General features: G+C 40.8%; 1 protein-coding gene across 1 annotated transcript in view; it reads right to left on the reverse strand.

Annotated features, from left to right (window-relative positions):
- Positions 1-1,257: 1,257 nt before the first annotated feature.
- AK8 (adenylate kinase 8) overlaps positions 1,258-26,989 on the reverse strand; it is a gene marked incomplete at both ends in the record, with an annotated part of 71,422 nt that continues 45,690 nt past the window's right edge. The window contains 2 exons of the mRNA XM_082009020.1: positions 1,258-1,504; positions 4,105-4,185. Coding sequence (XP_081865146.1) covers positions 1,258-1,504; positions 4,105-4,185 — 328 coding nt within the window. The remainder of the gene's footprint in view (positions 1,505-4,104; positions 4,186-26,989) is intronic.

Genomic DNA, 26,989 nt, shown 5'->3' on the forward strand with positions numbered 1-26,989 from the left:
AAATGGCTTCTGGAGGCCTGCGCTGAGGAATTCTCTGAAAGGAGAAGGCACATGCCTCCTCCATCTTTCCAGAGACAGAGGCTTCCAGGAGAACGTTGAAACTCCTCCCCATCCCCTGGTCAAGGGGAATTCACACTCATACCCAAGGGAAAAATAGAGGGAGCCCTAATAGAGGCATCAAACGCGATACTCCTCAGAATCACATGAGCAAATAACACCCTTTCCTTAGAAGCATTAAGAATGTGCATTTCCACAGCCAGAGCCTGAGCTAGCTAACAGAACACTGTGCTTTTCATCAAGGTTTTTCCAGTTAAGAAAGACTTACCTGAGTATTTACTGCAGCCAGATCAAAAAAAAACCTGGGCACCAGCCTGCCCAGCCACGGCTCAGCCAGGGCAGCCACAGGTGGAGTCCGTAGTCAACAGGAAATAAGGTGGGGGAGCAGCTGCTGCAGAAAAGCCTCTAGGACAGGCTAGGAGCCTCGTTCCATGAGGAGAACAGAATTTAGCAACCTACCTGCTCCTGCAGTTTGTTATATCCTTAATTGGGTTCTGAAACTGGTAAACCTGCAACCAGTTTTCTAGGGTTCTGGATATTTTTTTTTCAGTTGTTCTGGGTCTTTCCACCTGGCCATGGGGTTGGGCTGCAGAACAAGGTCATGGAGATGGCCGGTGCATCTGCAGAGTGACTGTTTTATCAGAACTTTTTAAGCAATCTGAATTATCAAGGGAGTAAAATCCTCTGCACCCTGGCCTCAAAGCATTGCAGTTGTCTTTGGGGAAAGTACGCTGCAGAGCTGCAAGCTTTCTTCTCCTGTTTGCTTTTGTGTTTGTTCACAGCAGACTGACAGTGAGGTAGACACGTTGTGCTCGTGTAGTTTTGGTGGAGAGCACTGAGTGAATTAAGACACAAACACATCTAATAACTTTAATACTCCAAATTGGTTTCATGGCTACTACATGGTTAAAACAAAACTACTGCTCATGGAATCACAGAATCAGAAAAAGATACTTGAATTAAACAGAGGAACTCCCCTCTGTGAAGCCACAGTGCTTCACACCTTGGATCACAAAACAAAAGCCAAAAAAATTTCCCCTAAAGCACAATTTCTCACTCCCTGTGCTTCACTCAACCTTGGTGCGCCATGAATTTAACAAAGCTTGGCTGACTTCACTTGTGACAACCTGCCACTTCAGTGACTGGACTGCAAACAGGGAAAAGTTTAAAATCAACTGTTCCAGAAATCATCCTTATTAATTATAACCTTTTAAATTTTTTGCATGGAAGGGGCTTAATGATACAGCTTTCTATAAACTCAAAGATAACATGAGGGTCTTGGTCAGCATTGACATAAAAGGCATCTTCATAAAAATCCTCCAGTTCCTTGACATTCCTGTAATAGGCTTCCACGCGCTTCTCAATATTTTCTTCCTCATCTCTAGGGTTCTGCCTGAGACGGGCTTGGATCTCCGGTGTGGGTGCTGGTCTGAATGTAATGTGGTATCTGGAGATGAGATACGCATCCACTGCTTCAGCTCAAGTTGAGAACACAGCGGCCATTTCCTAAGATGGTCCATGCTTTTGCCTATCCCAGTTCCTTGGAAGTGCCTCTTTCTACTCTAGGTTGAGGTCTCAAAACAATGATTAAAAATTTCAGGGCAAGTAGTCTGTCATTCCTGCTCTCAAGAGCATCCTGGATGCTCAAAAGCCAAGAGCTTCTCTTGAGGTGACACAGAGAGAGTGCTGCTAGTGTTTATATACTTCACACAAGGTGTGGAGAAATCCCTATTACATGCCCAATGTTCCAGGTTCAGAAGCATTTCCAGATCTGTTCCAGATCCGATCCCAAGGTAACACATTTTACTTGTAATCTTTGATTCCTATCTTAAAAAAAGCATCTAAAAAAGCCTAACCTTAAACCTTAGCTTCTGTTAAAAATCGTTGCAGTAGTTTACTGTTATGCTGATGCTGGACATTGGTCAGGAAAAAACTGCCAAACTGAGTGCTGTCTCTGCATTCAATCCGCGAGCCCAAACATAGCCCTGGGTCCAGGCATTGCTGAAGGACCTCTAACTTACATAATGTGTTTAAGGCTCCCAGGCACTGGGGACTTTCCTGCCAAGATTCAAAAATGCAGCAACAGGGCTGGGATCACCAATATTAAATTTTGGAAGTATTTCCTATTAGCAGGCATGTGGCTGAGTGCTTCCAGCAAGCGGCAGAAGGGTAGCAGAAGCACGGTCCTCGCTGGATACAATCTCCAAATCACCACAAGCTCACGCTTGAAAGACAGGTAATAAGACTACTAATAGGATTAATACCGTTAGTACTAAAGATCACTGGAAGAAGTTAAGAAGAGACAAGTACTCTACCTTGGTCTCTATTTCTGGGTGGATACCAGGTAGAATATAATTGCTAACATCTTTTTATAGTAGCTGAAGATAAAAAGAGGTTAATTCACTCTGAGGTAGGCTTTGGTTATTTCTAATTTCCAAAATGCCAGAATTTGGCTTCCCTTAATTCACAGTTGTAGGTTCATGGGCTGTAGGTCAGCATGCCTCAGCAAGGCAGAGGATTTTCGTCACCAAAGTCCTGTAGCAGTGCCTCAGTCCGGGTCAGTCTGCCCAGACAGTTGACACCAAAAAGAATTCTGACCATGTTTCTGTGTTGCCAAAGGCTCCCAACAATCGCTAAATGCTCTTTTGCAAACATGTATTTAAATTTCCTGCCACAGTAATTCTACTTCTGAGTAAATGTCTCCTGTGCCTTAACCCAAAACTAGTTTGTCCCTCTTCCTGTACAGCCAAATTTTCTGAGGCTGTTGGGATAGATACAAAACCGAGGAGAGAGTCTCTATGTCTCTGCACAGAACCGCATTACAGCTCCGGCTGGTACAATGATGTGGGACACAGAGTTCATTCCACACTAGGATTATTTAGAGCACAGCTGAAGGCCACCCTCTTCACTGCGCTGTAGCCAGCGGTGCAGGTTTATCATAATGCTGAAGATTAGATACAGCATCTAAAACAATTCAATTCACAATGAATTTGGAAGGAATAAACCCCAGAGTATGGAAGGAGGAAGCCTGTTAACTGGAGCAGATACTGAACAGGCTAATCCTAATGATAAGAAATGCAAAGATGTGTGAATGATTTGCTTCATACTGTTAATTTCTTCTGAACAACTGCATCACTTATTACTAAAACAAAGAGAACAGTTACAGCAAATCACTGTTGCTGTCACAAGTTAATGTTGCACCTCGAGTGAGATGTCTGAATAATCATGTATCACTTTGGCACAAATCCAGTATTTATGGCCTTAATCTTTAAGGGTTCACTAATTGTCTTTGATTCAATGGGATGCATTTAACCATTAGGAAAGTAAAACAGTGTTTTAAAATTTAAGTGTGGGGAACCATAAAAACAGAAAACAAGTTAAAGTTGCAAATTCAGCTCCAATTCCAGCAGTATTTAGGAAGATATTTCATTGTTACCTGTTCCCCAAAAAACGAGGGTGAAGAAGACAGTAAACCTGAAGGTCACTGCTGAAGGAAGGTGATGTGACTGCCAGTGAGATGAACTGCCACATTTGAGAACGCAATCTTACAGTGACTCAGTGACTCAAACGAGTTTGCTCTACTGAGCAGGAAATGTATTAATATCTCACAGCAGACAGAACCATCACAGGAACTGGGAGAAGTAAAATGCAGCAAGTTTTCCATCTTCCCTGTCTGGGAAGCCTTCAAAATTCCCATGGGAATGTCTGAAAACCACCTGCATTTAGGCTAGGATTCAGACATCCTCCCTCAGCATTATTTTACCAACCCATTTAGTTACCATTAAAATCTTAGACCTGAGCTACTTGCTACTGTAGATTTCAGGCTCCAAGATTTTAAAATGTCCTATTCTGAGAAGAGGAGCTTGCTGCAGCAAGCAAGTAGGTTGGTACTTGAGTAGCTATGAAAGTTTTAACTTTCTTTTTAAGGAATCCCCAAGCAAGAGTACAATATTCCTGAGTTTCCTTAGACTTCTATGAAGTCTACCTGGTGCTTTCATCTCAGTGTCAGTCTTGGAAAATGTTAAATATCAGATATTAAGTGCTAACCTTTCCCCAGTGACAGGATCAATCCTCCGTTGAGACAGTCGTTCCATGATAGATTCATAGGGGAGACTAAAGAAAAATACCCTATGGAGAACATAACAATTAAGTGCATTAACATCCTGAGACCATCACTTGTGACTTTAAGAGTATGAGTTAATCCTTACCCAAATGAATGGCACACACAAACATGGACATGACAGTACCACTCAAACCTGCAGCATCAAAAAACATTAGCCTATGCATTATGCATGGAACCTCTCTGGTTCTTCTCCTTACACCTTGTTTAGTCTCCAAGCTCATCAAGGCAGGAGCTCTTTGACGCACAGTATGTATGGTGCTGTGTGCACTGACAGGGCTTAACGGACAATACAGCGCGGATGCCAGTGACTGCAATACAGCTGAGTCGATCTCAGTCTGTCATAGCTCGCTCACAATCCAGCAGTTACCTCTGAACTTCCTCTGGATCCAGCTTCTCAACCCAACTAGCAAATACAATCACAACGACATTCTGCAAAAGGTAAATAAAAATTTGGTACTGTTCCCGTGAAGAACAGGAAAAGAGCTTGTCTGCCAATATTATGCATTCCTCCCTAATAACAGCACTGCGCAACTCAATGTCCATGAAAGCGATTTTCCTCTTGCTGTTTTAGTCCACTTCCACTTCTTTTGCCCTTGCCTCCCCATACGGCCCCACAGTGTGAGTCCTCCTGTTTCCCACTCCTGTCCTGCATCCTTTAAAGGCCACTGCAAGAGGAGAATAAGGCGGATCTGGACAAAGATCACATTCAATGATTGATTTAGAACAAAATAAAAAATAAGGCTTCCTTTGAAAACCTACAAAAATAAACTTTTACCAACTGAGCATGGCCTCAAGGCTGTAAATACGTCTGTCTTTATCATACACCTTCTCCTGCTGCTGCCTTCACGGTCAGGCTTCCCATTTTTGTTTTTGTCTGCCTCTCACAAAAGATACTGTATGCTTTAGACATTCACCAAAGGAACATTTTACACTGACTGGGTGGGATCACACCAGATGAAAGGCTGAGCTTTACCTTGGCATGCACATAGCAGATTACTAGAATCCTTTGTAGGGTTTAAAGTTATGAAAATCATCTCTCTTTTCAAATGTTTACAGATAATGACTTCTATTCACACTGTGGTAACAAAATAACAGCCAGGAATAAAACATTCAAGATCTCAGAGATTCCAAAGACAGGAAAAGAACAACAGTTTCAACACTCTTTTATCCCTTACACTCTTAACATTTTGTTTTCCTTTGTTTCTGTTGCCCAACAATGGCACAAAAATGTGATTGTCAGAACAGGTAACATCTGATGATATGTCTCAAGATGAATATTCTAGTAGAGAGGAACAACACTTATACAGTCATGATAATTGATACGGCTTCCCGTTATATTCTGAAATAAACAAACCCACTAAAGGATTATAACCTGGCATATCAAGAAAGCTTGTCGTAATTCATAGTTACTAACTCAGAAAGTATTATGGTATTTGAAACAGAAGAGCCTAAAAAACTCCACTTAAAAAGCTGCCAACAAAATGAACTCTGAAAGCCTTGTCTGAGATTCCCTTCTTTTTTATACAGGATGCTTCTTATTATCCAGTCTGGTGTCACCATTAAAGAAGAGTGTAGGGGGAAGATGTGGGAGCGTATAGACATCCCTGCTAATACAGATTTTTTTCCCCACATGCATTGTATATCAGCACACACAGAATATACCACACAACAGCACAAACTCCTAATCCAGTGGTCCTTCCAGCGGAAGGTGGGATGCCTTACCCTGCCATACCATATATCTCCTATAGATAAAACATCACTCCCCAGGGCTGTCAGTTTAAAATCGTTCAGAAGCAGGAAAAAAAGATGAAGGGGAAAAACACTGACAGAACTACCGTCTAGACTGAAAATACTTCCAATTAGAAAGCTTTATTATCATTTTGAAGGAGACACATACCAAACACAGTCTATTATGCAGCCCCAGGAGGCTTACTCACATGAGTAAAGCCTATTTACATGTATGCACTCTCTGTGAAGTGTTAGCCTTGGGTATACGATACATCTCCTTCAGCTCCTCAAGGTATTTCTGAGCAACGTTTCACTCGTGTGTCTCTCTCAGGCTGCTATGACTCTGACCATGTAACAAACTTGACCCTCCAACTGTCTAGGTAACATGTTTGTTGGATTTCTCTTGGAAATCCTCGTAAGATAGAGGGCTGCATCCACAATTTTGATCCAGCGTTTAGGGCAGTAACTGGAACAACCCCCTACAAGTACTGGATTCATCTCCAAGCAGAGCTTGGCCCCTTTCACATACCAAGTGTCATTTTTTTCACATAAATGCATCCTCTGTAAAGCTCACTTTAGGAATCAGCCAGGCATTGTATGTTGTAATGTGTCACAACTTCTATCAAGGGGAAATATGAAACAGATGTCATCAGAATTGGTAGACAGGGAAGCGAGGAAACACAGCCTCATATCAAAGTATACTACATTATACTGCTAGATTAGCATCCAGCGCAGCTTCTCTTTCAGAGTTGGCAAGCTGTTAGTTCAGCTCCGCAACAGGTGAATAACGTCAACCGGCAGCAACGCGGGGTGCGCACCGGGGAGGGCTGGGCAGAGACGCACCAAGAATCCTCGCTCCCGCATCACGGGCTCAGCGCCTACATGGCGACAACCAAAAATCATTGGCATCCAGTTACAAATTGGTGCTCTGTGAGGTGTAACTCGGTAGAGCCTCTCAGCCCAGGTCTCTGAGGACAAACGTCCCTGTCGCTACCACTGAGTGGCAAGATTGCTGCTAGATGCAGGACTGAAGCCAAGTGATTCGTAAGCAAAGCTCTGTCCTCTCTCTTTTGTTTTCTCTCCCAGGAGAAGGACGTGAGAGAAGGTCCAGTTCTGTCAGCTAGCTTTCACAGATAATAAAACTGTGAACATCAATGTTAAAAGGAAAATAAAAAAATCTTGTGTCAGAATCCTGCCTCTTCCTCACTGTACTTGACATCACTTATCTAATCTATTACAGCTTTCAGATATGTTAAAGAGATTAAATTCCAGCAAATTAATAATGTTGATGACATCTTTGCTGTGTACCTATTCAAATGAGCACTAGTTGCCTTTGGATGACGATGAAATACATAAGGCCTCTAACAGCTGGAATAAAACGTTGTTTTCCTCCCAGCCATCTGGCATTCCAAAAGGGTATTCCAATCACTTCTGGGTTCTGACTATTCAGACAGCATTGTCCAAGATCCTAGAGGTCACCAGGGCATCCCGATGGCTTCCTTTTGCAAACAGAGAGAGGAGACGGTAGAAGTATGGGTGGCAGAAGTTTCATTTCACGCCTGATCGTGAGACAGCATTTTTGGGAAAAATGTGTCACAACCACACAGTAAGTGAAGAAAGGGGTTTTTACCTACACAACAGCATTCAATCTAATCTGGAATAGCATTTGTTCCAGATGGCAGCCAACCTAGTTAATCCAAGTTATTCACAATTGACAGTGCTCAGAGTTGTCCTCAGGAGAATTTTTTTGGTGGTGGTTTTCCTGTTTTATGGGTATAACATTACTGACTCAAAGCAGCTATAATGGAAAAATTGAGTGTTGCCATAAGACAAGCAAGTGCTGTGTGCCTGAATTCTAGTATCACTGAGCGAGGATTAAAGCACACTCCTCCCGCATACTGACAGTCACCTTCCAGGATGGCTCCACTGCCTTGCCAGCTGCCTTCACCTCTCAAGAGAACTAAAGCTCTGACTGTAAGCCATGGCCTTCCACTGGTTTTGGTCCCGTAATTTAAACATAGGTCTTTAATGAGGCTGACCTAGATGAATCCAGATGTTGACTGTTCTAGACCTGAGCTATCTATTTATGTCAGATTCTCATCTTTGGCATTTCCCATTACCTGGAGTTGCTCTGAATTGACATTGGTGGAGGGGAGCCCAAAGCCAAGTCCTTTTCGTAAAATTGTATCTGTGAAATTTGACCTATACCATTAAATCTAATTGAATTCATACCTTGTTTTCATTTAAGGATGAAAAGTGATGCAACGTGGTATCAGAGACAGAATCCTGACTCTCTAGTTGGCCTTTAAAAACAGAGACTACTGACTTGCTTGTGGCTATACCAGGGCCAGATCAAGCCTTGCAATGAAGTTAGGATGCTCGAATTAAACACAAAAAACCAATACCAAACAACCCTGGGCCACTCTTAATCTAACATTTAAACTTCTGAGTTGAAACTACAACTTTAAAAATAGTAAGCTATTAATCTTTCCTGTATTTTCTTGACTCCTATATATCTTCTCCCTCGTAGGCAGGTACCAGCTGCCATATTCCCATTCTTCATGCTCTACATTCTGAAAAAAAAAGAGGCCCCTGCTGGCCAATTTTTGCTTAAAATTGTGCATAATTGATAGTGGTAAATCTACCCCAGCTGTGTCTAAAACCTCTCCAGGGGCAAGAAAAACACTCTCTGTGACTGTCATTAACTACTAAATTAGCAAGTGCTCCTGGCAGTTTACAACATACCACATCAGTCTGCTTTAAAAAAACAAAGAATGTGAAGATCAGATGCCTGTGTGATCTCAAAGTTACAGCAAACTTTGCAGGCAGAACTTTGACAGAACTCCAGCTAAATCAGAGAAAAAGAAAACAGGAAAGAGAAAGCAAGAGAGAGCGAGCAGAAGAGAGAGAAAGGAGAGGAAGAGACACAAAGTTACCCTCTTTTCCAGGCAAACAAATAGAAAATGTAAAATTCAAGGCTAGAAAATTGAGCCTTTCATAAGGCACAGAACGTCTTACTCAATATGGAGATATCAATACAGGGATATCTGCTGCCATGGCCTAATTCCCCATGGAAGATAACTCTCCTGGAGGACTTAGTTCTGGCAATGCAATGACTACAATGCAATTTTTGTAATTGAGATGTAAAGCTGAAAAAGAGATGAGGCTGTTGAAGTGTATGGATACAGTAGCTCTCTAAAAGGCTACCACAGGTAAAAACCTTATGTGATCATTGGCACAAATGCAAGCTCCTCCCTTTGGTTCATAAAACAGAGCCAAAGCAGGTGGAGAAGGAAATATCACAGCTCTTGCAAAAGGATGGAAAAGCCTTGGGGGGCATTATAGACTGAACTGGCAGAGAGACAAGTACCATCTCTAGCAACTGGCCTGAATGCGACTAAATTGTGAGACCCATTGTTAAAATTGACCATGGTTTTTAGTTTTAAAAGTTTCCAAAAATGCATAAAACTGTACAAACTTCTGGATTATACAGGGACCACAAGCCAGACAGGGGTGGGATTGCAGATTGGCCAAGATACAAGAAAAATGTGCATTGCAAAAAGGCCTTTTGCTTGGGTAGCACCATTGAATTGTCACAGTTAGTGGTTCAAGCTGACAGGTAGAAGGAAGTTCAGATTTAAATCCAAATGACTAATCCCAGCTAAAACCCAGGTTATCTTGTCTTTATCGACTTTCTAGCCAGAGATACCCGATTTGGATCAATCAGTTCTCCTAAAGAATGCTCCCTTTCCTCTAATTTAAAGACACCTTGAACCTGAAACCTTGGCTAAGCCTCTTCTCAAGAACTAGGGGCCCAGCCACAGGATCCTGAACACATTATATTTCTATAATTACATTCTGCATCCCCAAATCCCCTCTTAAAAATTAAACTGATTACATAGATACCATCTACCTTTTCCCCAGTCTTGTTCAGGATTCTCTCAATGCAGCTATTAAACCAGGTATTTTGCCCATTGGCAACCAGACTACAAATGATCTTCTAACGCTGCACTACTGACTGGACATGGATCTTAGTTTAATTCCTACCCTAAATACTGCTTCTGCATGTCTCTGCAATGGATGAAATGATCCTTATCTCTTATTTATGGAAGAAGCTGTTGAGAGGCTTTATTCACTGATGTCTTTCAAATTTTGGGATATCTTCTGATGCTTGATTCTATTTTGGGAAGTAATTTCATCCTCTAGGTTTTGACCATAAGGGAAAGTACATTGCACAAACACTAAAACACAGGTTAATCGGCACAAGTGTTTTGCTCGTTGAGCTCTTGTAATGATTCATGTGATGACAAGCTATTTCCAGACACTGGATCTTTCTTTTCAAATGGATGCATTTCTGTCAAATAACTACAAAAGGCAGCTAAGTGGGGCACTATTCCCAGGACATGGCTCCTGGCCAGGGGAGCAAGATAAGCAACATCCTTCATAGCTGCAGATGTTCCTTCCCTTCACCAGCAGCGCAGAGTGACTCTTAGATGTTTTCCACCCACCAGTTAGATGTGCTCAGCCTCCGACAGCCCAGGCAGCCGAGGTGGCAGGGTCCCTCCTGCCCCACCAGCCTGGTATCTCAGCAGCATCAGCCTGGTATCTCAGCAGCATCTCAGCGGGTACCACAGCAGCTTACGCAGGGCAAACAGGCGCAGCCCTGCTGGGTAGCACTGTCTGTCTGCTTTACAGAACAAGGGGCTGGATCTTGAGCTGGGATAAAGCAAAGTAGCTCCGCTGGCATCATGCAGATTTACACCAGCGAAGAACCCCAGGCCTTTTGGCAGCGAGAGCCATTCCATGCAACAGTGGTCCGAAAAGCTACCGGCTGTGTAAATGTTACATAAACACAGCGAAAGGCACACGTACACAGAGCAAATGTTTTCATACTAGGAGCTTCAATGCATTTTTAAAGCTTCTTTTGAGAAGGCAGTATTAACTCTTTCCATATGTAATAAGCAACTTGGATGCATTAGTACCTCCATTCAAAACTGCTTTACATTTTTCCCCTCATTTTTATTCTTTGCCTCCTCCTTACTCTCAGCTATTACTCTAGCATCTTTGCATTCCCCCTGGAGTTCATTCCAGCAGTGCTTTATGAATCACAGAATAAGATGGCAGCCAGCACCACGTTAGAGTAATGTGGCTGGCACGATTTCCGCTATGCGCAAGGTTAATCAAACTCAGTCTCAGATAATCGAAAGCCTCTGCAGCCCCAGAGGCTCGAGGTCAGGCACCTGAACCTGCTTCCCCAAATGCAGTCATGTTTCCTTAGATGCTTGCAACCCTCCCCTGCAACAATTAGATTCTCCAAAGCAAATCTTGAGCGGAGCAAGAACTCCAGGGTTAAGCACTAGCAAACTCATATCAGAACAGATGCCTTTTGCTACCTGTCTGCAGCTTTTCTCTAGTACCTCCTGCTCCTAGCAAGGAAATCTATACTTTTATTCCTTATTAAATAAATGGAATCAAATTTATAGTAAATGATGTTTAATCTCAAGTGTTCCTATAAAATGCTACATTAAACCCCCCCAACCCCATCATTGAAACACTAACTTTTGTTGTTGGTAGGATATTTGGTATATAAAATAAAATAAAATAAAATAAAATAAAATAAAATAAAATAAAATAAAATAAAATAAAGGAACTGACACCAAAAAGTATATGATTTGGGGGCAGAGGGAGGGAATAAAAGAATGGATTATAATGTGTCATTTTATATATGTGTCGAAGGAAACCAATTTCATAATAGGGAATAAAAATTCCCTGTTTAAATACTGTCAAATAAATCCTCAAATGTAATAGGGTTCACTTCTGGGGAAAAGAAAACTAAATCTGATTAAATATTAATGTGGTGTAGTATTAATTAAGAGAGAAAAAAGTCCATCAAGAGAACCCCAATATGTTTACTGTGTCCCCAGGAAGCTGGAAAATTTCACAATCAAGTGTGTAAATGTTCTAAAAAAGGGTCCTGAATATTTTATGAATATTTGTCATAAAACAGAAATAATAACCACTGTGCAGAGCTATTAGAATTAATATTTATGCTGCCCGCCATGAAATATTCATGGGGACAGAGAAAGGGGGGCCCGTAAGACAAGAATTAATTTACATTGGGCTTGGTTTACCCGCTGGCTTGATGTTTAAAGACGGGTTGACAAGCCTCCATATGAATCCGTCAGTCACTTGCAGCAGTAGGTGGGGTGAAGGCAGGGGGAGGCAGGGGGAAACGGGTCCAAGCTGCTGACAGCTCACAGATTGAGTTTCTGACAGCCCTTAAAAAACCTAAACGGCCCCCCACCTTTTTTTCCTTCTTGCATTGCCCAAGGCGCTCTGTACTGCCACCGTTCATCCGATCTCCCCTTCCATCTGCTGAAATTAAGGAATTAATGAGCGCTATACACTTTACAGCGGGCCCCAGGAATGTTTACTGGTGATTAAATTATAATGCAGCCAAGCTGTATAATTCATGAACCAATTAAAGGAAGTGTTAGTTGATTTGATGGGATGAGGACGTACAAAAAGCATTTAACTAATAGGGAACCGTGGGCTGCCGGTCGCTTTGGCTTTCTCGGATTACGCGGCTAATTGCTCTGCTTTATAGGGCTGTCACAGATAGCCATACATATTTCATTGTTCTCAAATACTTCAATTGTTTGCTTTCGTGTTGCTGCTGTAATATGTAGAAGCCCAGCCAAACTTCAGTGTAGTTAAAGCACTACTCTGCAAAAGCAGGTTGCTTCAGGAAGAGGGAGGAATGAGAGGGGCAGGAGGAGAAGGCTGGCTGACAAAGGAGTAACTTAAAGCCTCAGAGTTAAATGTCACTCAGCAATTACATGATTAAAAGGTGCAACATATGATAGTCTTTTGTTTTACAACTTTTTGGACACTAATATTCTATGCTGACTTCACCACAGAGAAAATATTGGTACACTAAACTATATATATGTATTTCTTTTAATACTGAGGAGCAAAAGAAGAAGGTGGAGAGAGAAGTATATTTAAAAAAATCCAGCAGGGAGGAGCTAGGCTGCTGTGGTTATCAAGAATAATACATCGTGTTTTAACTTACATGGTTCGATATTCTAAAACACGAGAGATGAAGAAGGTTGATTTCCCACCTGAGAGAATGCTTAATGTCTAATGCTGAGTCGTGCAAGCTAGTCATACCAACAACTTCAGTTTATTACACAAGGAATGGGGGAATTTACCATTTCTGCTGTTTTACAAGGCACTCCCCCCCCAGCTGACAGGCCACAGGATTTGATGAAACAGATTCTCTGGATTTGAAGAGGCCTATCAGTCAAGTTATTCAGTCCTCAGTCAAAACTGGGCACATTCTTCCAAGCAATGAAATCCCCAATCCCCAACTTCTGTATGTGAAGTGCATGTATTGCTGAAGAAATTAGGTACTACCAGATAAATATCACAAACACGTGCACCAACTTGTGGCTAGACCCTGAAAGCTATTGAATAAAGAACAAGCTGGGTAAACATGCTATTTTTGTAGCTCAGTGACGAAAACTGCAAACTTCTGTGCATCCCCAGTCAGGTATATTGTCACCCACCTGAAGAACACCATGGTAAATCTTGACTTCCTAATTTAGAGCTTCACAATTCCAAGTGTTGTACAAACACCAAATAAATGGCTTTCAAGCTATTCTATTATGTAAAGCTTATAATCTGGTTCATCACTTTCCTCACACCCGTTCCTCCAGGATTTGGCTTTGGAAAGCAGTCCCTGACTGCCCTCACCGACGCCCTGGTGCATGCCGCTCCTCACGTGCTCCACGCTACAGCGCAGAGCATGAAATCCCCTCTCCAAATCTGCCCCCTCCCGAGAAACAGGAGGGTGTGCTGCTCTGTCAGAAGCAAAACTCTGTGCAAAACCGCACCAGTTTTGTGAAAGGTTTTGTTAGGTAGGGGCAGCCAACAGCTGGGGCTCAGGATAACTTTTCAAAACGTGGCAGCTTCACTTTGACGTTCCAGTTCCACCTCCCAGCCAAGCGCCACAACACGAAACGAAGAAAATCCATCTCTGCCCTCCTGTTAGAATTGTTCTGTTTTGTATAAAGGATTACATCAAACCAAAAAAGCAGAATATCTTTGCAGTCCAATGCGGGCGTTCACCAAGGAGGCAAGGGACTTAGACTCAGTGAACACTTACTTTTTTCTAAAAAGCAGAGCAAGCCTAAGCAGCCCCAGAAAGGAGCTGAACAACCCATTTCCCAGGACTCAGATTAGCAGGCTAGGGGTTGTCCAGGTGGAGAAACTGGTGAGGAAAAAAATAATCTTGGGGTACTAAAGTAAAAAGATTTCTCATACAGCTTGACCCTGATGCTAAAAAAGTGGTATGCCAAAACAAGAATTTTTAAAAAATAATCTCCTTTATTCAAAACTACTATATATTGTTACGTTGTCCCTAGCTTCTGGGTTCAGTAATGCAAAACTTTGGCTTAAGACATTAGTATAATAGGTAGTCTCCAAAATAAAGCATAATGACACCAGTTTACACAGCAGGAAAACTTGCCATTAACCCACTGCGTGGTTGAGTAAAATGGAAATTGGTTTGCCTGTTCTAGAAAATAGGCTAAATTCTCTGGGAGATAAAATTGATCCTAAACTCACCTAAATGGGCAGTGCCTAGGATCTGAAATCTTACTAGCCAGATAACCATCTGGACAATTATACACACAGTTGAAAGCCAGCATGCGAGCTTAGTAGGCTTTGATTTGTACCATCGTTGGATTAAACACATCTGCAATTTGGTAAAAAACATTAAATACATTTATGACACTCACGACCTGGGATAACAACAAAGTGTGTGGGTGTGTGCGTGCGCCTCATGCACCGGTCCCAGAAACAGCGAGCTGCATCTCTGGGGGCCTTGCATGGGGAAAAAGCAGAGGTGAGACGCAGGCCCAGGAATCACCTTCTGCCAGTGATTGCTATCAGGAAACATCAGAACTTGGCAATGTCAAAAAATCAGAGGCACCGCAGCAAATATTTTCTTTGTTGCTTTTGAAGTGCCCTGGATACAATCAATCATACCGAAAAAAAATCCTATATTCTGGTTCAATGTGGAAAGGGCTATTTGCATTTTAGTATGTTCAACTTATCCTGCCAATAAAAACATGGAATCATGAAGAAGAGATCAGGCCATCAGAGTAAAAAATGAGAGATGACATCCTGCAGACCTTTCAGATAAAACAACTCCTTGCTTATAACATTTCAGTTGACATCCCAATATTTCTGAATGATTGGGTTTTCAAATGAGATCAGCCAGCATGCAAATGAGGAAACAGGATCAAGACATCTCCCATATCTGATTGGATAGAGAAATTATCAAAAGACCCTTTTTTCATATCAAATTTCCATCACAAAAGGTCAAACTTTCAACTCCCATTACTTTTGCTAACTGCATTTCACTGTGCCAGCCAGCTCATTGCTGCTGCTGTTTTCAGAGGAAAAAAAGCAAAGTAACAAATGATTACATCTTCTCCCACATCTTTCATACAGGATGGACAAACATTTTCTAATCTTATTCTATTTTCCTGTGCAGCCCTCAAAATCCTTGCAGCCAAAACATCACTTCTAGCCTGATTAGCTATTCCTAGGTTGTTTTTATTTTTCTTATAGGTTATTTTCTAGCCTACAGACTGACAAGAGCACCAGCTGTGTTGCCAGAATGTTTTATTCTACAGTTTGGCCATTTAAAATACTTTTTGATGTGTGCTTTTCCAAAATGTATTTCCTTGTGCTGTCTGGCTGGACTGATGCCTAAATACTCAAGTGATGGATGTTCCAGAAAAACAAGACAGAGCATCATTTCCCCTGAAATCCTCAAATAGTTTATTTTCCCTTGCAGGAAACCCTGCCTGGCCTTCTGCAGATTTTGATCCATTCCTCTAGTGAGCAGATCATGGCCTGAGACTCCAAGGCTTTGTGCTGCCTGCTCAAAACACTCAGCAAATTCAGAGGACTTACACCCTCGTGCCCAAAGAGAGGAGTAGCTCAGCACCCCTAGGTCTCATCCACTACTTTTCTAGGTTTAAATCTGACTTTTGGAGCAGCAGAGATAGCAAGTGGGGCAAGCACAAGAAGATGAAGACATTAGTAAAAAGTGCAGGACTCAATGTGTTTGTTGCTACTGGTCCCATAAAATTCTCTCTCAACATTATTATCATTGCAACATATATAACCCATCAGATTAGTACCTAGAGATTTCTACTCTTCTGATTTTCTCTGTTGTTCTTATTACTCAACAACTAAATGTTTCACAAAGCCATTTCCTACAGAAATATTTATGTTCCCAAACATTTACTGGCCCCTCTATCATGATCAAGCTTTTATGAGCCCTCTATACAGAACTCTGAATTAAATACATAATTCCTGATCTATCACATCTTGGCTTGATGCTGTGTTTGTCTATTTTATACAGTAAAGCACTGTGGCAAGCTACAGAACACCTTACAGAAAAAATAATTTATACAATAAAGATATTTCTACCCAACACTGACTGTGTGGGTTAATGATTACAGAAAGCTAATGAGGACCAGGAGGATGTAGGTTTTAAATTCCAGCAAAGGCACTTATTCATTGTGTTAGGCTTCCTGAACAACCTTTTTAGGTAATTTCTACATGACTACGGACATGGAAAGACACGGAAGGTGCTCCTTGTAAATGTTACGCAAACGCTTCTCCCTGACGTGCTCCACATCACACAGGCGTCCACAGCCACACAGAGGAATTCGCCCTCACTCGGTGATAGCTGATGGGAGACTCTATTCTTGCTGGAAGCTGCGAGTCATAACCAGTAAACAGAGCTGGCCCCAGGAGCTGTTCTTCCAGATTACTTCCTTCATCTTTGAGTTTTCATTTTTCATCTCTTCTCCTTTTGACCAAACGAGCCCACGGTGATTTGTGAATGTCTGTATCTATGCAGTAAACTAAAACTGTGGCCTCTTCACCGCATCAGATCAAGGCCATGTTCCCAGCTGCTTTGTATCCAACAAATGCCAGCTGCAAAATGCAGGGAGACTTTGTGCATATAAATTCTCCAACAGCAAAATAACAGTGATTGTATTTTACCCATAGGACTCTACTCTTCACAAATCCATTACTATTGAAACACTGATCATCAGGCCACCTAAATGGATGAAACCCATTCTCTGAAAGGTTAAAATTTGTAGCGTTCTCTTTCTTCATGGGACAAGTCTGGTCAAAGGTTGTTCCAGGATGAACTAGGTATCTTAGTCACTAAGTAAGGTCTGGAGTTCACATGATTTAATAATGGGCTCTTCAGCATAGCTGAAAAAATCTAAAAAGATCTGCTGACTGGAAGCTATATTTGATATTCAGATACATTCAGAACTGAGCTGTGGGTTTCTAACGACGAGTAACTGCGCAGCAAGTTACTCAGTGTTGGATTGATTGCACAGGCAACTTTTAAACAGAGTGATTTTTTTCATCTAAAAGATATTATAGTTCAAACAAGACTCTGTCTGAATCTGTTGTGAATTACAATGTGTTTGGAATTAACCAGACAGAACCTGACATCTAATCAAAAAGAAAAAGATGGATTTTTATTCTTAGAACTGTTTTAAATAAAAAAGATCCCTGTTCTTTAAAAGGCCTAACAACTTTGCATAACTGTTTGTATCTAGAAATAAATTGAAGGCAAGGGCACTCACCCTCACTTGCACTTTGTACGTACCAGGAAAATGTGAAAAGCTGAATGTTTATGGTTATTGTCTCCCTAATACAACACAGAATCTTGCCTAACACCATAATGAGGAAAAACCTTCTACAAAATCAAATCCTCCAGTTCTCCCAAGGCCAAAACTCCCAGATTATATAACAAGTAAGGATTTTCAAAATACACTGTTCATACCACCGCACAAATCCACTGGCACAGCGCTGCTTCGTGCACTATGTAAGGATTAGGCATATTTAGAAATATCAGACCTTTGCAGCACATTTCCGCAAAGGCAGGGAGGAACCCAGAACAGGTTTTTGTGTAGGCTTCCCGTAAAGAGCTTACACTGCCATTACCATAAATCACCCCAGAATATCAGCAGTGATATAGCATCTTTCATTAAAAAAAATACTGCAGCTTCTTTCAGAAGGACTGCCACTTGCCATTTCTTTTAGGTAATCAGATAGCCGTTAATTAATAAACCTGTCAGGTGAATCATCCTGCTCCGGTCATCATTATCCATTTGGTAACAGAATCCTGCTATCATCACTGCTATCCAGCCCATAGCTTCCAGCTCAATTAACTTAATGCTATGCAAATGAGAGGCTCTCCTCATCATTAGCTTATAGCCCACAAATGTTAATAACATAATTGGGCCTTCAACAGGGTAATTAGACACGATTTCTTCCATTAGTCTTACAAGGCTAATTATTGTTGATAGGAGAGAGGGGATGAGTCCCAGTGCTGCATGCAAAGAGGGGCATCTGGTTAAAGCAAATATAGACAAAACACCAACAAGGTAAAACAACAGTTGAGATCTATAGCAGGGTCAGGTTGGGGTGGGGGGAAGGAAGACGGCATGATTCGAAACTTAGGAACCACTGGAGAAATTCTCTATGAGGCAGGAACTAAAAACAAATATTCAGCCTGAATATGGAGCTCTCCTACACTTAGCAGTAAAACAACACGGTGCTTAATAAATCAGAGGAAACTACGCTCAAGTTTTTGCAGACAGGACAATTTGGAAGCTGTACTGATCGAACTTCCTATGTTTGTAATGCAAATATACAGCCAAAGAAGGACATAAAAGAGAATTTAAGAAATTAATCTGTTACTAGTACTCCCTTGCCATTATGTCCAAGCTTCTCTCCTGCCATCATTGGCTTTGCTGTGTTTTTTTGGATGATTTTTCTGAGTAACAGCTACTTACTGTAAGAATTACAGAATTGGAATACAAGAATTCTTTAATAATTACTGAGCAAAATGCATTTCAGCTATTTATTAACAGAAAGTTAATAAAAACCTGTATTCAGTAGAATGGACTGGCAGGAACATTTTTAACCAAAAAATGGCAGCAAGTTTTCAAGTTGTGATTATATTTGGAATGGCAGAATGAAAGCTAAGGGCTTGTTCCTACACCAGTTAGAGGGGTCTATGCAGTCTCATCCATGGAGGTTAGAAATGTACAACTGGAGTCTGAATTTGGTGAGGAAACTGTACTTGTAAAAGGAGAAAGTAAACTTTACAAAAATTTGGGAAGTTTGCCATACCCACCACTTTGCTTTGACAGTTCAGTGTCTTACTGCAAATCTTGCTTTAAAAAAAAAAAAAAAAGTGAATCTGAAGAGTCCAAAGGACTCAAGGGGTTGAGACACCACACGATTTCTTTATTTTGTTTATGCTTTCTTTAACTTTGGGGCAAATTCATGACCAATACGAATCCTCTGATTTCACTGCAGGTATGTGAGGAAGAATTCCTAGATACTTGGCCTGAAACTCAGCTTAAATTATGTTCACAAAAGTAGCAGCATTGACTAGAAGGTTAAATGAAACAACTATTTTCTAACCTGCTGCATCTTGATGTTTGGTCAGTCTTTCTTCAAAAGAACAGGCTGTCCTCTGGATTGTTCACTCAGCGTTTATCAGTGGGATATTAATCAGCATTTGTATCAGAACAATATTAGACAACGATCTTTTAAAAATAATTTTTATCATGCGCAAGGCATGATAGTGGTCTTACTGAGCTCAGAAATACAGCACGTTAGAAAAGGATAACATTTAAAAGCCTCTATGGGATGGATAAAAGCTTTACTCAAAACCTACTTCAAGCCTTACAAAGGACTGAGTTCTATAATACAGAATTTTGTAAACTTAATGTATTTAGGGACAGAAAATATGATCCTTGTGCAGCACAAAATCACTGGGTCACCATTTACACCTGAGCCAAAGGAATACAATTAAGTGATGGTGATTAATACATTTATGTGACTGCAGGTGATCCAGACCAACAGAATTAGATCCAGTGCATTTGTCAGACATAAGGGAGCATTCCTACATCTTTCCTGCAGAATAAGCTATGACAGTATTCAGCTCCACTTTCTTAAATTACCCTGCACTTGCTAAATTTACTTACTAGAAAATTCTGAGCAAATGTCTTGTTCCAAGGCAAACAGCAGTAAAGCCACTGATGTTTTAATTAAGATTACACTTTCTAATCCTCATGGTAATGACAAACTAGTCTCCATTCAATATGCAATATTACTTGACAGTTTTAATCACCCAAGCTGTATTATATTTGCTACAGACTGATGAACTTGTCTTCCCAGATCTTCAGCTTGGACAATCTAAGAAAAAGAAACGTAATGCCTGTTCTGCTTGGGCTTTTCAGTATGGGCCAGTTTTACCAGCCACACTAGCTCTGAGCAATGGCTTACTCTGGGATTAGCTTCAGATCCAAAGAGACTACTAAATCAGACCACAGCTGGCACAATCTTGTCCTATGTTTTTACTCCAGAATTCCTGAATTCTAGTAATTATAGAGTTCAAAGGTAATGTGCATTTGTAACGTAGTTCCTCTAAAAGTACTACCCCTGTGCTCTCAATACCAGACAGCAAATGCAGTAACAAACTTTCATAAACTCAATTTTAACCTGTATAGATGTAAGGGTGACCTCTCTACATTCAGTCAGAATAATATTCATCCAACTTTTACTACCATACTGCTGAAATAAACGGTAAGAGAACACCACAATGTGAGATACTTGACAACGCTGGACAGCCCTCCTTTTTCTATCATGTTTTCTCAGACACTAAGTGTCTCCATCTACAGTTCTCATACATGCAAAACTCTCATCAGTTTTAGCTATATGTGTTCTCTTACCCAATGCAAATTAAAATGCTGCCACACCATCATATTTAAAGTTTTCCTCCCTCAGTTATTTTTAAATTGTTTTCCTGGTTCCAGGCCAATCTTGAACTAGTATCTTCCTTACAGAAAGCTCCTAAATCCTACCCCATCAGACTTGCATGCATATGGTTCTTATTTGAGTGTGAACTACTGAGGAAATTCAGGTAAAAATTTTGAAAATGACTGCTTTAGTCCATGAAAAACTATTCAGAATTGACAAAGTACATCATACTTTACCCTGCTGAGATCAATCAGGGTTACATTCCACGAAATGCCCTGATGGATGGTGCATGACCGCGTGCAGCTACATCTTTTCCTGCATACCAGTCTTAGCAAATTGTTAGTTAAAAGTGACTCTATACCAAACAGCCTCAGAGAAGAGCTGCAAGATGGCCCCTCAGGTTCAATGCTACAGCACTCAAACAGCATTTGAATAATGGTGGATCCCAACTCAGTGAGTCAGTCATGGAGAGCAAGATGAATGGAGAGCAAACTGGGAGACCCAAAGGAACGCAGGTCTGCGAGTTCAGTGAGCTCTCAGGGATGCTCTTAGGTTTTTATTCACACATTTTGGTCACCAAAGCTTCAGAGGGGAAAGCACAGGTTAGATGACTTGACTACTATTTAAATGATAACACTTTGATTTCCCATGACTCTCTCATTTCATTCCTTAAACAAAAGTTGTGTCTCGGGTGAATGCCCCGAACAACCTTTGTTGATTTGTAGACATTAGTACCATGCAGTGAATTAGGATATTAAAGCCCTGGTTCTTCTTTCAGGCAGTTCTCAGAACCACGCATTTTCCCCTGACAAGATGGAAACGTGCAAGTTCCCCATGCTGATCACAGGACACCCTTCATCTCAGCTTCCTGAGTAATATGGGAAGGGTTTTCAATGCAAATATGTGAGAACTTGGCTAACTGGTTCAGTAAAAATCTTCAGTTTCTTCCAGGAACTAGAGAATTTCAAATAATAATACCCTATAGTAAATAGTTTTTGTCTGTAGGGACGCAAGTCAGTCCTTTGCCCCAAAGTGGCTGAGAGCATGTAAAGGCACAGGACTCCTGCGTAGTTGGCCAAATCAGGCCTTCTTGGATCTTGATTCTTCCTGAAACGTTGCCTGATTTAGCCAGCTCCTTCCAAACTGCAGAGTGAAGTATTCAAACAGAAAGTTTCCTGTAATGCTGAATGTGACATCATTCAAAGTTCTTTGACTATTCAAGATTCAACTACTACCCAATGTCACCTACTCAAAGTCACTTTGTTCAAATTGCTGCCACACAGGCATGTGATTTTGGCAGCCAAAGGAGGAGCTAGGAGCTCTACCCTGAAAGTGTGGATACTTCATGGCACTTTGTGAAGAAGCATGAAAAGCATAAACATTATGCCCAACGCTTTCACAGTCTGACCGTACCTGTTCCCTTGTGGAGAAAGCAGAGACGTTGCTGGTTCGGTTTGCCTTGTCTAAACCTCGCTACGATTGCCAAAGACATGAAAAATAGCCCAGACTCTACTGCTTTTAGAGTTTTCTCTCTCTCTCCAGGTACGTATTGAGTTCAGAAAAGCAACCTTGATACCGGAGGCATCTTCTGAGAAAAATGGTTTCAACGTAAGGGCAAACAGGACAGAAAGCCTTCTGGTTTCCTAACGTCTCCTTATTTCTGAGAGGTAGTTACTGCAGAAAAATACCCCTCCTTTCGGCAACAAAAAGAATGAAAGGATTATGCATGTAGTTTTGGGTCCTTAAAAAATAAAAATATTGACTTTGAAGTAGAAGCTTTTCTTCTTTCTCTTCCTGGAGGCTTAGGAAGCTTGCTGAGATCAGAGATCTCCTTAATTGCTGTATCCAGGATTTCACCAAACAAACTCCAGCCATCAAAAGGAGCTTGTATGAGGTAACTTCTAAAAATAATACCTGCCTCCCACAACTGAAGCCAAATATACCTCCTATTCTTGTTGGAGCAGAATAAGAAACAAGAAGTGATACTTGTTAGAGCAAATGCCACATCCTACAGAAAGCCCATAGTAGGATTTTAAAACTGCATTTGATGTTTTGCTGTTGTTGGCTCAAGATGCATACTAACACCTTTCCCCAGGATAGAAAGGCTCTTATGGTACCACCGTAGGTCAGGCAGAATGTGCAGCAAAGTGACATAATCTTTTCATTGTAATCCCAATTTTCTATCTATTTGATTATTTAATAGCAATAGCTTCTATTTGGATTAGTGTTATAAGGGAAGAGAGAGCACAATCTACTAAGGACGAAGGGGACAATGGAGAATAAGGCTTCTCCACCAATGGCCAAACCTCAGAAATCTGCACAAAGAGCTGCTTCCAACAGATTTGTGTAGGACTGTGTATGCGGCTTTTTGTACTACATGTGGAGAATTAGGTGTCACTTAAGCAGCCTGTGGGCGTGACTGTTTATAGAGCCTTGATGCCAGAGCAATGTTGTCCTGGTTTCAGCCAGGGTAGAGTTAATTTTCTTCACAGAAGCTAGTGTGAGGATGTGTTTTGGATCTGGGATGAGAAAATGTTAATAACATGCTGATGTTTTGGGTTGTTGCTAAGTAGTCAAGGACAGTGCAGCTTCTGGTGCTGGCATGCTAGCAAGAAGGCTGGGGGTGTACAGGAACTGGGAGGGGACACAGCCAGGACAGCTGATCCAGGCTGGCCAAAGGGATATTCCATACCATATGACGTCATGCTCAGTATATAAAGCTGGGACGAAGAAGAAGGAAGGGGTGGAGGGACGTTCGGAGTGATGGCATCTGTCTTCCCAATAAACCATTACACGTGATGGAGCCCTGCTTCCCTGGAGATGGCTGAACACCCGCCTGCCCATGGGGAGTAGTGAATGAATGCCTTGGTTTGCTCTGCTTGTGTGCGCAGCTTTTGCTTTGCCTATTATATTGTCTGTATCTCAACCCATGAGTTTCCTCACTTTTACTCTTTCCTTTCTCTCCCCATCCCACCGTGGGGGAGTGAGTGAGCGGCTGCGTGGGGCTTAGTTGCCGGCTGGGGCTAAACCACAACAAATGTGTACCTGTTTATGCACAGCTGTTACACACAAGGTAATGGGAACTTCCCTGCTATATATTTTGCCCATTATGCAGTGCTCAGTGACGCCTCTTGCAATAGAGGCAGATCAGGAAACAAAGGTAAATGACTTAATTAAAATCCTGTCAATGAACAGGGTAAGTCTCAAAACATTTACGTCAAGAGATAATACAATGACTGAATTACTGTAGGTTGAAAAAGGCTACAGGGGTAGCAACTGTGGATTAAACAAATGATTTATTCACCAATCTGGGCGAGATGAAGATTTATTAATTGTGCTCAGTAATCTGTAATGATAATCATTGCAATCTGTAATGGATTTTGATTAGAAGAAAAACTTGTAATTTTTATCACTTGGCCAGGGTGTTCTGCTACCTCAGAGCATGGCTATGCATGTACTTAATGTATAGTCATCACAGCTAAGTGTGAATACCTCCACCGGGGTGGGGAAGACAGATAAGAATTCATCACCTAAAACACATTTTCCAAAATATGTTTCTATTTTACAAGCACACCATTGACCTCAAGAAGATCCTGCTCCTTTAGCTCCCACCATCTTGCCCCTTCGTTTTTACTGAACCAGTCAGTCTGTTTGACTTTGAACATGTGAAGGAAGAGATTAGCTGAGATGGGAGCACTGATGTGCAAAGTGATAATAAAAAGGAAACCAATTAGCATTAGTGAAGACAACAGTCAATAAACCAGCAACCATATAATGGCTCTGGTAAGAGTGAGCTGCTTTCTAATCAGAAGAGACAAAAAATGAGAATGATTGAAACAGAGAATTGGTCTGCCTATTATTTTTACTACTTTCTTTATAAATTAAGCCAAATGCTACATAGGTCATTTGGACTTTTCTTACTGTTTCTCTCTCTGTGGTACAGGCAAATTTTATTATACTGATTTAGTACCTTGATTACCACATTATTTTTCTGTTGTGTCTCCCCCCGCCCAAAAATGAGGAGAAAATAAGATAATTATAACTTTTCTTCTTTGTTACTCATCAGATTTTTGTATGCCATCAATTAAAAACACACCTATTATAAATATAAAATATCCATAATTTAAATTAGGCCAAAGTTTTAAAAATGCTCTGTAAGATTTTTCCATGTCAGAATAATTCAATCACTATTATGTTTCCTTGATGCAACTATTTTGGGACTTAGCTTGTTCCTTGATAGGATTTTAATTTAGTCATTTACATTTAATTTCCAAATATGTAGCTGTTACAGAAGGCAGCAAGGAAATGAAAAGACAAAAAGAAACCTGAAGTCAGCCAATCTAACAAAAATATTTCTGATATAAAAATGAATCTGACGAATACATATTCAGCGATAAGTATTCCAGTCCATGTCTGGTAAACTCTCAGATAATGGCAGCATGGTAGGGTCACTGGGGTTCTATTAGCTCAATTAATGAGGAGTAAGATAAGGCTAACACCTAGCTCTTCAAACGGCTAAAAAAGAGAGCTGATAGTAATGGAGTTATTAACCTTCGCCAGCCATTGAATTTTGCTGCTGATTCAAACTCCATTTCCTAGTTCAGGCCTCCATTAATAGGCTGTTTATTATCCCTAATCCACATTGGGATCAGCTGCAGAAATATGAAAGCCCCATGTAAAAACCAAATAGTTTAAAAAAAATCTTTCCATTCCGATTTTTCCCTTTTCAACATATTCACAGATTCTACCTTAGAAATCAAGAACTTCATTATCCTAAACTGTTTGAATACAGGTTCTTAGCAGTGTGATGAAAAAGAAGCTTTAAATATATTATGTAAAAAGAGGACATAATTGGGGATACAGCCACATCGTTTTGAAGACCAAATAAAACACTGCTGGAAAACCTGCACTGGAGAAGCTAGTGCTGTTTATTTTGTCTACTGGGAAAGAAAAAACTTCAATATTGTAAAATACTTGAAATATATTATGTATGTATTGTAAGGTCAATCCCCAAGTTCATCCCTACCCTGCCCAGCTTTGTCCATCCACTACTACTGTAATATAATTAATCAATACTGAAATGTAAAATAATTGACCCTGGATTCAGATCAAATGGAAAAAAAAGAGAAAGGAAATGATGGAACAGAGAAACTGGGAATCCCAGGACATACTTAGCAGCAGAGCCCGTTGGCACAGATGGAAGGGCTTGTTTTATCAGCTTGAGGAGAACTCAAACACAAACCTGGCTACAATTTTAACTACAGAGATCTTGAGTTAAGGGGCCTTTAGGCTCCTTGCTGAGTTTGTACACACTTAACTGAGATTTGTGACACACTGATTTTTTCACTATATTATCAATGAAATGCACACTGTATAGTTACCATAGTTTACACGCACAAGACATTCTTCCAAAATCTATCACATTAACATCTAATAGAATATCAGCAATTATGAGTAACGGAGTTAAGATTAAAATAAAAAATGCTTATGGTAATATATATATATATATATACACACATCCAGTAGACAGTTCTACCCTCAAAACTGAACGCAGTTCTGGTTGTCCCACCTTAGGAAATAAACAGCCAGAATAACTAGAAAAGGTAGAGAACAGGGGGACAGGATGATCAGAAAAGTGAAATGACTTTTGGGAAAGGGAAGCAAAGACCAAGGTTCTTCGCCTGGGAAAGAGATGACTGAACAGGCATATACAAGAGGCTTATAAAATCAGGAGTGTTAGGAGAGCATGAACAGGGAACGCTTATAACTGTGTTTCAGTAGAAGAAAGGAACCCAGAAAAAACATTGTGAAGTATTTTCGTATGACACCCGGTGAAAAGGTAAAACTTCTTTGCCTACGATTTGGTGGAGGCCAAAAGTACAGTGTGTTGGAAAAGAGACTATAAAGTCAAGGAAAACGGGCTATTAGACAGTTGTCCAGATGACCCTCTGGCTCAGGGAATCCTTAAACTGCTGATTGCCTTAAGCTGGCCTGGAACCAGCAGACAGCTGGTCATGAACCAACTGAAGCTAATGACAAGAGATATGTAACAGATGACACTGGTGCTGCTGAATCTTATTTTAACTGTAAGTTGGGAAGAGAGCAGAAGGGGATAAGAAAGATTTTGCTAGATATTAAATAGTTTTCTGTATATTAGAACTATTCATGATGACACTATATATTTCCTATTGT

The sequence above is a fragment of the Phaethon aethereus genome, assembly GCF_964289735.1.
Source record: "Phaethon aethereus genome assembly, chromosome: 20".
NCBI classification, from domain to species: Eukaryota; Metazoa; Chordata; class Aves; order Phaethontiformes; family Phaethontidae; genus Phaethon; species Phaethon aethereus.